The sequence below is a fragment of the Psammomys obesus genome, unplaced genomic scaffold (genome assembly GCF_907164565.1).
Source record: "Psammomys obesus unplaced genomic scaffold, mPsaObe1.curated_primary_1811, whole genome shotgun sequence".
NCBI classification, from domain to species: Eukaryota; Metazoa; Chordata; class Mammalia; order Rodentia; family Muridae; genus Psammomys; species Psammomys obesus.
Window position 1 is genome coordinate 10123832 of NW_026585895.1, and position 13191 is coordinate 10137022.

The 13191-nt window shown below is 33.9% G+C and overlaps 1 protein-coding gene across 2 annotated transcripts in view; it reads left to right on the forward strand.

Annotated features, from left to right (window-relative positions):
• Lnpk (lunapark, ER junction formation factor) overlaps positions 1 to 13191 on the forward strand; it is a 68058-nt gene that overhangs the window by 19033 nt on the left and 35834 nt on the right. For both annotated transcript variants that reach the window (XM_055600776.1, XM_055600777.1), the window contains exons 5-8: positions 3222 to 3280; positions 7606 to 7646; positions 10767 to 10850; positions 10936 to 10987. In XM_055600776.1, coding sequence (XP_055456751.1) covers positions 3222 to 3280; positions 7606 to 7646; positions 10767 to 10850; positions 10936 to 10987 — 236 coding nt within the window. The remainder of the gene's footprint in view (positions 1 to 3221; positions 3281 to 7605; positions 7647 to 10766; positions 10851 to 10935; positions 10988 to 13191) is intronic.

Below are 13191 nucleotides of genomic sequence, written 5' to 3' on the forward strand. Positions count from 1 at the left end.
GCTGCTTGGGACTCTCCTCCCTGATCCTGTGTTGGTGATGGTTGAGACCAAGCTTAAGCTCAAATAAAGCTCTTTTCTCTTGCATATGTGGTCCAGCTCCTGGTGGTCTTTGGGGACCCTCAGATCTGGGCATACCACTTACACATTGTTTAGCAAGTTTCAGCCCTTTGTTAGGTGTTTACCATAGACTCATTGACTTTCAGACTAGGTAATCCAGGAGGGAAAAGATAGTCAAAAGAGAGGGACCCAAATCTGAGATATGTCTAACTGTCCCTTCTGTCCCATCCAGTCAGCCATATAGATCAGCATGGGTGTGATGGACCATTTGAAGGTTTGAGTATGATGAGGCAAGACTGTCTCTGATCTGTTGATCTGGAGACCTTCTAGTAAAGGATTAATAGACCTGGATCTCAGGGTAGATCTAATTTTAGCTTTTCAGGAACTTCCATGCTGACTTACGTGACTGGATTACCTCACACTCCCACCAGCGGTGTATATAAGGGTTTGTTTGTTTTTTATCTGCTTGTCAGCACATTTGCTGTTTCTTTCTCAAGAAGCTGTTTGACTGGGATGAGAAATGGAATCTCAATGTAGTTTTAATTTGCATTTTTTTCTGATAGCTAATGAGGTTTGAAGAGTTTTCATATGTTTATTGACCGTTTTATCCTTCACTTTTTGAGAATTATCTATTCATTTCATTCTAGCCCATTTGTCAGTTTGGTGTTTTGATTTTTCAGTTTTTTGTATATTCTGGATAATCACCTTCTGTAAGACGTATGGCTAGCAAAGATTTTCCTCCCATTTTGTAGGTCATCTTTCCACTTAATTGTTTTTCTTTCCTGTGTGGAAACTTTAGTTTTCTGAGATCCAGTTGTTAGTCACTTGTTAGCATTATTTCTTGTGATACTGGAATTCTGTTTAGAAAGTCTGTATGTTGAAGTGTTTTCCCTTCTCTCTCTTCTTAATAGTTTCAGAGTATTAGGTCTTATAAAGGTCTTTGAACCATTTGAAATTGATTTTTAAAAATAACCTATTTTTAGTGTGTGTGCATGCGTGTGTGTGTGTGTGTGTGTGTGTGTGGGTGTGGGTGTAGGTGTGTGTGAGTGCATATGTGAGTGTGCACATGCCTACAGAGCCAGAGATATTTTGGATTCCTGGGAGCTGGAGTTACAGGTGTTTGTAAACTGCCTGGATTAGAGCTCCTGTCCTCCTGATAGAACAGCCAGCACTGTTAGCTACATAGCCACCTCTTCAGCTTGTGGTGTTGAAAAGGAATGATCTGATTTCCATTCTACTTGAGGATGTCCAGCTTTTCTAGAGTCTTTTGCTGAAAAGGCTGTCTTTTCTCTAATGTATATTTTTGTCGTCTTTGTCAAAAGTCAGGTGGCAGTCACTGTGTGCGCTTATATTTGGGTCCTCTAAGTTTCGTTTTCTTGTTTTTTGTGTGCCTGTCGTATAGTGTTTTGTCTTAGCTGTAGCTGACTAGACAGCACTCTGTTCTATCAGAGTAGGGATAGACACCCTTTCTCGCTCTTGATTTTAGCTAATACTTTTAGAGTTTTTCTCATTTGGTATAGTGTTGGTTATAGGTTCATTTTATATAGCATTATTATTATTATTATTATTATTATTATTATTATTATACTCAGAGCTTTTTTTCTTTTCATGAAGGGGTATTAGACTTTGTAAAAAGCTTTTCCTGGATTTACTGAGATGGTCACATGATTTCTGTCTTAGAGCCCAGTAATGTGATGCATTATATTTATTGATTGTGTATATTGCACCATTTCTACGTTTCTTGAACAAGACTGGCGTGACATGGCAGATGATCTTTTTGACTCTTTTTTTGAATTGTATTGTAAATATTTTGTTGAACTTTTTAAATGTTTCTGTGTTCATTAGGAAGACTGGCCTATAACTGTTTTCTGCTTTTGTTATCAGGGTAATACTGGCTTCATAAAAAAATTGGTAGTGTTCTTTTCTTTCTAGTTGATGGAGTAGTTTAAAAAGCATTGGTGTTAGTTCTTTAAAAGTCAAGTAGAATTTAGTAGTAAATCCACGTGGGCCTGTTTGATTTGAGAGATTTATTATTGATTCAATTTCATTGCTTACAATGGTCCATTTAATTTTTAATTTTTTCATTTGTTTGTATATGTGTGTGTAGGGTTGCAGATATGCCACGACATACTTGTGGAGGACAGAGGACAATATTGTGGGGTTGGTTATGTGGGTTCTGGATTAAACTCAAGTTGTCAGCTTTTCACAGCACTTTAACCCTGTCATTTGGCTGGCCTAGTGTTTTCTATATTGACATTGAATTGAAGAAATGACCTTGACAAACTTGTGATAGGATTTTTTTTTTTTTTTTAGTTTCTCTTAATTCTTTTTATATAATTGGATATATTAGTAGTGCAAAGGCTAAAGAATTATTATCATAAAATCTTAAAAGGAGTTATTTAGCTAAATTTTATTATGAAGCGTTTATTTGAAAGTAAGGATTTTTCTCCTAATTCTTTCTTTCTCTAGATAGCTTATTCTGTTGAATAAAGAAGATATCTCTAATGTTAAATGATAGAGATTATGTAATAATGCTCAGGTTTGGAAAAGCAAAATACGCTTGCCTGTTAACACAAGGAAATTATAGGAAAAGTTTTTGATATTGATACTTAGCATTTTTGATGTTGGAGAGATGGCTTGGTGGTTAAGAGCTTATGCTACTCTTGCAGAGAACTTGAATTCAGTTCTCAGAATCTATGTTAGTAGGTTTACAACTGTAACTTCAGCTACAGGTGATTACACACCTTCTGGCTTCTTTGGGCATCCCCACACATATGTACATACTAACACACAGACACATACACATAAATGAAAATAAAACAAAATATAGAAAAAATCTGTTATACTGTTTTTAATGCCTTTGATTCATTGACCTTTCAGAAACTGACAAAAGCAATGGTTTCTTTAGAGAAATGTATTCATACATAGAAAGGCAATTTTATAATTCTAAGGGGAACCCTCAGAAGGCTCATGGAACCTAGGTTGAGCACTCTTCTATTGAAAGCTCAGGCAAGTGTCTGGTATTCCTTGGCAGAACATAGTATGTTTGATTTTCAATGTGTAGAGAGAAATACTTAACTCTAATTGGAACTGTTACTTTCATCTTGGATTCTGATTCACCTCTTGTAATGACGGATTTGTTTTGAATTTTGCTTCCTCTCTAGCATCTGGACCATAAGAACTGTGCTTATTTTCTTCTTTTCCAAGAGAACAGAGAGAAATAGTAAGTTTAAGTTCCACGTGTTTTTTTAAAAAATATATAGTAAATAAACAGACAAACTCATCTTACTGAATGCTATTTTATGAGCCAGTCATGATGTTGTTTTTGAGATGATAGTATGATAAGTATGAGAATTGTTTGCTATACAACATAACAATGTTCATGAGTATTGTTTAGATTTTTTTTTTTAACACAACAGACTTTTTTAAGTTAAAACAGATTGAATTTGTTAAATTAATCTTTGTGGGAAACAGTGGTACACAGTAAAATGTAGTATACATACTCTTGTTCTTTTTATTCATTTTTTTATGTATGGGTGTTTTACCTGCATGTATGTCTGTACATCATGTATGTGCCTGGTACCTGTGGAATGCAGGAGAGGTCATTGGATCCCTTAGGATCAGAGTTATAGATGGTTATGAGTGGTACTGTGGGTGCTAGGAGTTAAACCTTCCTCTGGAAGAGCAGTCAGTACTTTTAACCACTGAGCGATTTCTCTGGCCTTTTCTCGTAACTGTATTACTCTCATTAACCTCACAGCCCTTTAGCTTTGTTTTAATATACAAATACAAAAATTTGCTTCTGTATATGTTTTATATATGTATAAGTTTTTTTTTTTTTCATGTCTTAAAACGTATCTTGCCAGGCTATGTTGGTGCATGTACACCCTTAATGGCATCACTTGGTAGGCAGAGACAGTTGGATCTCTATGCGTTTGAGGCCAGCCTGGTCTACAGAATGAGTTCTAGGACAGCCAAGACTACACAGGAAAACCCTGTCCTGAAAAACAAAATGAAAGTATCTCAATCAGAATTAAACATTTATTAATTTTTTTCAGACAATATATTCTGATCACTGTTTTTTCTGCCTCAACTCCTCCCATATTCTCCCCACTTCTTCATCCACCAGATCCACACCTTTTCTGTGTCTCTTTAGAAAACAAATAGGCAATTAGAAAAACAATACAAAAGCAAAAACAAAGAACAATCGTAAGAAACACACATACTCAGATACGTAAAAAAAATCCATAAAAACACAAAATCAGAAATCATAATATACAAGCAAAAGACTGGTAAGACAAAAAAACAAATGTTCAAACAAAGCAAATATGAGACAAAAAGTCTGCAAAAATACCTCTGAGTTCATTTTGTGTTGACTGTCTACTGCTGCACATGGGGCCTACCCTAAAGTGTGGCTAATATGCCCAGTTAGACTCCATTGGAGGAAACTAAGTTTTTCTTTGCAAGATGATGTCATTTGGATATAGCTTTGGGCTAGGTCAGAGAGATCGTGTCCACATCTACCTTTCAGCATTGAGACCATGCCTGGCTTGAGTCTGTGCAAGCCCTGTCCATGCTGCTACAGGTCTCTGTGAATTCATATATGCATCTGCCCTATTCTGTCTGGAAGACATTGTTTCCTTGGTGCCATCTGTCCCCTCTAGCTCTGCACTGCCTCTACCACATGGCTTCCTGGGCCCTAAGGGTAGAGGTTTGATGAAGACAACCCATTTAGAATGGAATGTTTCAAAGTTCCTTACTCTCTGCACTTTTGTCCAGTTGTGCGTCTCTGTGTTAGTTCCCATCTACTACAAGAGAACGTTTCTCCGTTGATGGTTGAGTGAGGTACTGATTGATCTATGTGTATAGCAGAATGTCATTACGAGTCATTTTTATTGCTATGTTCCTTTAGCACAGTAGTTCTCAACCTTCCTAATGGTGCGACTCCTTAATGCAGTCCTCATGGTGGTGACCCCCAACCATAACAATGTTTGTTACTACTTCATAACTAATTTTGTTACTGTTATGAATTATAATATAAATATTTGATATACAGATGGCTTTAAGCAACTCCTGTAAAAGGGTCATTTCACCTCCCCACCAAGGGGTCAGTGACGTATAGGTTGAACTGCTGCTTTAGGAGAACAAATAAAATAGTATTTGGTTTTCTCCTAGGTCCATGGCCTTTCTCTTCTCAGGTTTTTGGACACCTGAGTAGTGTCAGTCCATCTTCTGGAGTGGGCCTTAAATCCAATCAGAGAGTGATTGGTTACTTCTACAGCTTTTGTGCCATTATTGCACTAGCCTGTCAAGCCAAGAAGTCATCATTGTAGACCACAGGGTTTACAGCTAGGTTGGCATTGGCCTTTCTCCTCTGCACTGTGCAGAGTACCATCCAGTACCATGAACAATAGTTGTCACTAGGGTGAAGGCTCTAGCTAAGCACTGCTCAGCTTCTCTGTGTTCAATAAGATGTATATGTTTATCTTAAATGAACTTTCTATTTGGTGTGCTCTTTTTTTTTTTTTTTTTAACCGTACAAAAGTGTATTCTACTGAACTCTTGTATACCTATTAGCCTACTTAAACAGTTATCAACTCATGGTCTATCTTAATTTTGTTTCTGCCTTCACCTTCCTCACTGCTTATATTGCTTTGAAGAATATCTTACAATAGAGAAATAAAACTTAAATATAAAGTGTTATAAATAAATAAAAAGAAAATATAAATGTAATACATTATCATACTTAGAAATATTAATAAGTAGTAATATAAAATATAAAGTTTCTAGTAGTTTTATAAGTGTTACTTGTTTCAAAATTATTTTGTTTCAGTATGTAAACAAGGTTGTATAAATAGATGATACAAACACATTCCTTGCAAATGATCTTACTTCTTTCCAGTTTAGGATATGTGTTCTACCTCAAGTAACCACTTATTTTCAGATACTTTTGATTCTTTCAATACTTTTCCTTGCCCACCTTATTTGGCAAACACTATTCTGCTTAAATATGATTACATGCTTAATCTCTGACAAATACTATTTGAATACACTTAATTATTTTACTTAAAAAGTTTTATTATATGTGTGTGTGTGTGTGTGTGTGTGTGTGTGTGCCTACATGTGTTTATATGCTACATGTATGTACAACTGCTGTGGAGGCTAGAAGAGGGTATTGAGTCACTGGAACTGGAGTTACAGGTTATTGTGAACTGCCTGATGTGGGTGCTGGGAACCAAACTCTGGTCGTATGCAAGATGTTCTTAACTTATGAGCTGTCTCTCCAGCTCCTTGAATACACTAAATTTGATTACCAGATCAAATGTGTACTGATAACTGTTATATAGTCTTATATAGTAAATTGATTTTTTCTTTTTAAAAAACTACATTATTATTTATTGTGTTTGTACGTGGACATACATGTGCCATAGTGTACATGTGAAGGCCAGGGACCAACTTGCAGGAGTTTTATTTTTGCTAATTATGTATTTCATTTCTATAGAAAAACTAGAAACTTAATGTATTTATAAAGGGGTTCTTTTTTGTTAAAGATTTATTTAGTGTGTGTTTTTGCCTGCATGTATGTATGTGTACTGTGAGTATCTGGGGCCTGTGGAGGTCAGAAGAGCTATCAGATCCCCAGGAACTGGGATTAAGAATGATGGTGCCATAATGTGGGTGCTTGTACTTGAACTGGGGTCCTGTGCAAGAGCAACATGTACCCTTAATCTTTGAGCCATCTCTTCAACCTTTCCTTTTTTTTCTCCAAAATTGTTTATTTTTATTTAAAATTTTATTTTATTACTATGTAGACCTGGCATCTAGAAATTGTTATGTAGACCAGGCTGGACTTGAAAAGACAGAGATCTTTCTGCCTCTTGCTGTGATTAAAAGGGTGCAGCACACCTGACTTAAAGGATAGTTTTTGACATGCTGCTTCATGTTCTGTTATGGCAAATTGAGTAAGTATGCAAATTTTAGAAATCTTTAATTTTTAAAAGTCTCTTCTCAGGTATAATAAAGATTTTCACAAGTCTGTATTTTTTAAAATATGGAAATAATATTTTTATTATCAGTATATAAAAGGAGATTTGGTATATGTAAATTAAAGTGGCTGGAATGTTCAAAGAGAAGTGAAAGTATTGTTTCTGAAAAAATATTAAGAATTTTGTCAGCTGAGTGTGGTGGTGGAAGCCTTTAATCCCTGCACTCAGGGAGGCAGAGGCAGGAGGATATCTTTGAGTTTGAGGCCAGCCTGGTCTACAAAGCAAGTCCAGGACAGCCAAGGCTACACAGAGAAACCCTTTCTCGGGGGGGGGGGGGGGGGGAGAAGAATTTTGTCTATATAAAGTTCACTTAAATTTTTTTTAAATCATGAAATACAGTTGTAGGTATTAAAATAGTTTTTAATCTCTACTATGTGAGTAATTTAGATAAATCATGAACATTTTCATGTGTTTGTGTCATGTAGTTTATTTATGATGATTGAGGCTCATATCTAAGCATATTAATATTTGATATAGCTTTGATTTAAATCTTGTTTTCTAGATGAAGCATTGGATGATTTAAAGTCCCAGAAGAAAAAGATAGTAAGTTAAATTTTATATAAAGTTAATTTATATAAATAAGTTAAGAACTGGATAATTGATGCTTATGAATTATACCACTAAAGTGCTTTCCCAGAAGCACTTTTTGACAGTGTTTTAATGTTGAAATTAAATTATAATTTTTTTTTTTTAGTTAATAATACACAGGAAAAAGTTTAGGTGTGTGGATTTTTGAAATTCTGAGAATTTATGGTAATTGGAGGCCGAGAAGTAAGTAAATAATTTGTATTGAAGAACTAAATGAGACATAGAAGGTATAAGCCGAGTACCCAGCTTCTTTATTAGAGCCCAAATGGACGGGCCATGGACTTGTGTTAATTCTTAGGTTCCAAGAGGTAGAGGAGGGGAGGGGCAGAGAGAGAGAGAGAGAGAGACTGAGAGAGAGAGATTATTAATATTAGTTGTTGGAGACAAATTCAACATGAACAGACTAAAGCAAGAGGGAATAAGAATTTTTTTTCTTAGTGTCTTTTACTTTACACCAGCAATGTTGATCCCATTCTGAGACTAGTTAAGTAAAGTATATATATATACTTTATATATATATAAAAAAATATATATATATTTTATATATATATATAATATATATATATATATATTTTGGAAAGAGCACTAAGAATAAGACAAAAGGGCTGCGGTATGATGTTGGCATATAGAAATCAGTAATAAGTGAATTGATCTTGGTGTTTGTCTTTTACACATTTGTTAGAATTGGAAATGTTGGTAATTGCTGCTGGTATGTAGAAACTCATAAAATAAAACATAATCTATATATGGTAAGCTTAGTGTACTTTTGTCTAGAACATAAAAAATTGTATTAGTTTTCTGTTGCTGTGACAAATAACTGAGGTAATCAACTTAAATTGATGACAATTTTTTGTTTTTGTTTTTGTTTTTTAGTATCTGACTTTAGAGGTTTCAGCCCGTGGTCACTTGCCTGTGGTGGCACAGTACCTCCTGACAGGGGTGCATATTACATAAAAATAATTTTAAATAAAAACATGCTGAAAAAACAGAGGATAATGGGATTGTTCCTATTAGTGCTTCAAAATTATCTTACTTAAGATAAATATGTGAAACATAGAACATAAAAGTACAAGTGAATGCTTACTGTTGACAGATCTACTAGTAATTGCAGTTGTTGAAATAGCGTTTTGACTAGGAGTTCTCTGTTAAGGGTTATAATTGTATCTAATCTTTTTAAATTTTAAAAACATTTTTATCTTTTAAAAACCTTTACTTAATATATTTCTTATGTTCTATAAGGACCATTTCATACAAGCATGTTTTGTACTTTAAGCATATTTTCCTGTCATATCCCCTGTTGTCCTTGCTTTCATTAGTCCCCTTTGTTCCTATAGGCAGCTCCGCTTTCTCTTCATGTCATGTATGTAAACATGGTTTGTGTGTGTGTGTGTATTAAATTTAGTAATCGCATACAGGAGAAAACATACAGTTTTTCAGAGACTGGCTTAATTTTCTTAATATGTTAATTGTTGTAAACCTGGCAGTAGGTTTTATCTTTAGCTGTGCTGACCAGATCAGTAGCTACTTGCCACATTTGACTATGTTTTCATGATTTATAGTGAAACAAAACTGTAAACTTAATTTGTAGGTCACGAAGCAACATTTTAAGAGCTTACCATATTCATCATATTCATCTTAGTTGACTTCTGTTGTGCCAATGTAGAACATTTCTGTCCTTACTGAGAGTTCTATTGAACAACACAGGTCCAAAAGTCATTACCCATCAGAGATTTGATTCTCTAATATTTCATGATGATGTTGATTTGGGCATGTAATCCATGATACGCTTTTTTACCTCCATTCCTCATTTTCACCAGTCCAAAATGGATTTTACGTTAGAAAGTTGACATTGCTTTTCTTGAGAACTTATTATAATTTTGTAATAACTAGTAAAATAGTTTTACTAAATTGAGATTTATAAATCATTCATCTAAGGACTTAGCTTCTTAAATGCTAAACATTTAGTGGGGAATCTATTAACTTCAATGTGGCAGGGTATTTCTTTTAAAACTATGCTTTAAGTAAATGAATATGGTCTGGGTTGCTTTTTAAAATAAGTAAGTGTCCTTGGAATAGACAGGACATATAGTGAATATGAGTGGTTATTGGTCACCGAGAAGGAAAAGGTCATTTTCCAATTTTTCCAAAAGCACTTTATATTGTATACTAGTTATCTGTCATGACTGACTTGTACTAAAGTTCAGCTTTTTCTGATGTTAGACCATAACTGCTGAAATGATATTTTATTAGTGATTACTTACTTTTAAAACTGAGCCCCTGTATTAGGCTGTAAAATAAGTGACTTGAGAACATTGTAAATAAAGTGCTATAACAATGAAGTATTTTAATTACAGCCCCTAATGTGAGCTTAGAACTCAAGAAAATTTTTACTTAAATTCTGTGTTTGGGTGTTTGGTTTTTTCTTCTAAAGTTGTTTGAATCTAAGTAAAGGGTGGAGGGAAGAATGTTCGCTTTTTGAGTCATTGGAGCAGATTCTGTGGCTGCTCTCCCAGTTAGTGAGTTTTCATGCATTTGCAGTAAGCTAATTGCTTCTGCTAATAAATAATCTAAAATCGATGCTGACAGCAGTTAATTGGCACAGAGATTTTATTTTGTAAAGCTCTTGGCTAACGACCTTCTTAAATTAATAGCATTAAGTGCTATGAGGAAATAAATCTGAGGAATTGCCTGTCATTTGCTTGTCATGTCTAATAACTTCCAATAATGATGGCTGATAGATTTTTGCACATTCCATTATTGAAGTTGGTGCATGTAATTATTCTCCTCATTATATGTAAACAATTAGCGATATTTGGTATTTCCTCTCAGTAAAGCTGTTAAAATACAAGCAACGTATTAAAGGTTAGAAGCTATTTTAAAAGCTTGGATTTTAATTATTCGATTGCAGGACATCTTTTGATTTAGATACATTTGCTAGATATAAGTACAAAAAAAGGGGTGGCTTTTTCTTCTTTAATTTCAAGATTGATACTTTAATACCTTTGAAAAAGATTTATAAAAATAAATGGTATATGTTTCAAAATATAACAATTTATGGAAATTTTTTATTTGTAGCTTGAAGAAGTCATGGAAAAAGAAACTTATAAGACAGCTAAGTTAATTCTTGAAAGGTTTGATCCAGACTCAAAGAAAGCAAAGGTAAAACTGATACGACAGTTTTTTCATTACAACTTTTACATTGTAATAGGGCACTGTATAATTTAAACATTATTGTAACTGACAGGAGTTTGAGCCGCCATCTGCTGGAGCAGCTGTAACTGCAAAGCCAGGACAAGGTAAATAACTTTGTAGAAACTGCTGCTGCTGTTGGAAAGATCCATATTTACCCAAGTGAGTTCACAAGTGTGTGTTGGTAGTGTGTAAAAAGTTAAATGCTTTTATGTTAATTTAAACTTGGTACTCTGAAGTCTGACTTAGAGAGATGACAATAATTTATTTCATTTTTATTTTGTGGGAATATGTTGATAAGTTAGAATATTGAATAGTGAGATTAAAATATATAGTTGGATTTAATCTTGAAATTTAATTAATTTCACATATTTTATAAGGTTTTCCCTTGCAAATAATAATCTTCGAAATATCTGTTATTAATATATTTTTATTTTTATGATTTTTTTTTTCTGGAGAATGAAGTTGTTTTTTTTTTTTTTTGCCAAGGTTGAAGTTTGTTCTAAAATAACACATTTACTTAATAAAAAGGTAAAATAATTTTAAAATGAGAGAAAAAGAAATTGAATTTCATATAATAACAAATTTTTGGAGTTGTATTACGTACTATATATCACCATTACATTAAGTATTATGTAAAATTTCAAGTCATTTTATTTTTATTGTGAATTATTTTAATTTATCAGTATTGTGTGTAAGCCTGTGTTAATGGTACATGTAGAGATCAGAGGGCAGCTATGTTCCATTAGGTCAATCCTTCCACCTTTACGTGGTTTACAGGGCTTGAACTCAGGTTCTCAGGCTTATGAGGTAAGTCCCTTTACCTATTGAGAGCCACTTCATCAGGCTCCAGAAGTTACCTTAAATGGTTACCTAAAATATCTCCTAAAGTAGAATGTGGAAGATATTTTAAGTTTGCATTAGTTTTTGTTTTTGAGACAGGGTTTCTCTGTGTATCCCTGTCTGTCCTGGACTCAGTTTGTAGACCAGGCTGTCCTGCCTCTGCCTCTCAGAGTGCTGGGATCGAAGGTGTGTACCACTGTGCCAGGCTTTGCATTATTTTTTAATCTTTTATTTTTTCACCAGAATCTGATAATTTTTTAACATTTTGTGGCCTTGAAGAATATAGAAAACTGTAACTCTTGTCCTTGCAGAATTGAAACCTGATTTTAAAGTTATAATAGCATTTATAACTTTGAGAAGGTAATCTTTTCATAAATAGCCACAATGACCACGGAGATAAATGATTCACATTTATAGGTTTTCTAATTGGTATTGTGTAGGAAGAATTTGCTCTCTCAGTCTTTATATCTAGCATTCTTGGTTTAACTTGCTCTTTCTTTAATTCTTTTTATTTTTGACTGCTTTTTTGGTAGAAGTTCATATATGATTAAAATAATTACATAAACATGTTTCTAGTGAAATTCCCATTTCATAATCAGTGTTAAGTTTTCCTATAGTTTATGTATCTGTTAAGCAATCATAGAAAAAGTTTTGTTATATGTAAAGCATTTTTATGTATACAGTACTAGTTCTTAAAAAATACTGAATTTATAAAAGTGGAGAGTAAAATTGTTTCCAGAGATATAGAGGTGATGGGAGCAACAGGGCAATATTGGTCAAAGGATACAGAATTTTAGTTATATAAATGAATATACAGCTATTGTACACAATAGGGACTTTAGTTAGAATGTTAATGTTATTTACTTGAAATTTGCAAAGATAGTAGATATTATGTGTTCTCTCCATATCCACATGGTGTGATGGATATGGCCAATTAGCTTGACTGTGGGAATCATTTAATAATGTGTAAGAATTTTTTTAAAATAGTAATAATGCTAGTAAATGTTTTTCAATGTGGCATCTTACAGAAAGCTGTGGCTGTTACTATAAAAACATTCTCAGGTATATAATTTAGCTGATGTAAGTCATATAATATAGGATAAACATACTAAAATCTATACTCCTAAAGAAGCTAAACAACAAAGAAGACCCTAGGAAAGATGCTCAATCCTCATCCAGAAGGGCAAATGTGATAGACATCTGAAGCAGGAGAATTCAGGGAACAGGACAGGAGCCTACCACAGAGGGGCTCTGAAAGACTACTGACCAAAGTATTGAAGCAGAGGCTGAGACTCATAGCCAAACTTTGGGCAGAGTGCAGGGAACCTCATGAAAGAAGGAGGAGCTAGAAAGACCTGGAGGGGACAGGAGCTCCAAAAGGAGACCAACAGAATATTTTGAGAATTTACCTTTCTTTCTTTTTTTTTTTTTTTGTCATGAAAATTATTTTTTTAAATTTTAATTAATT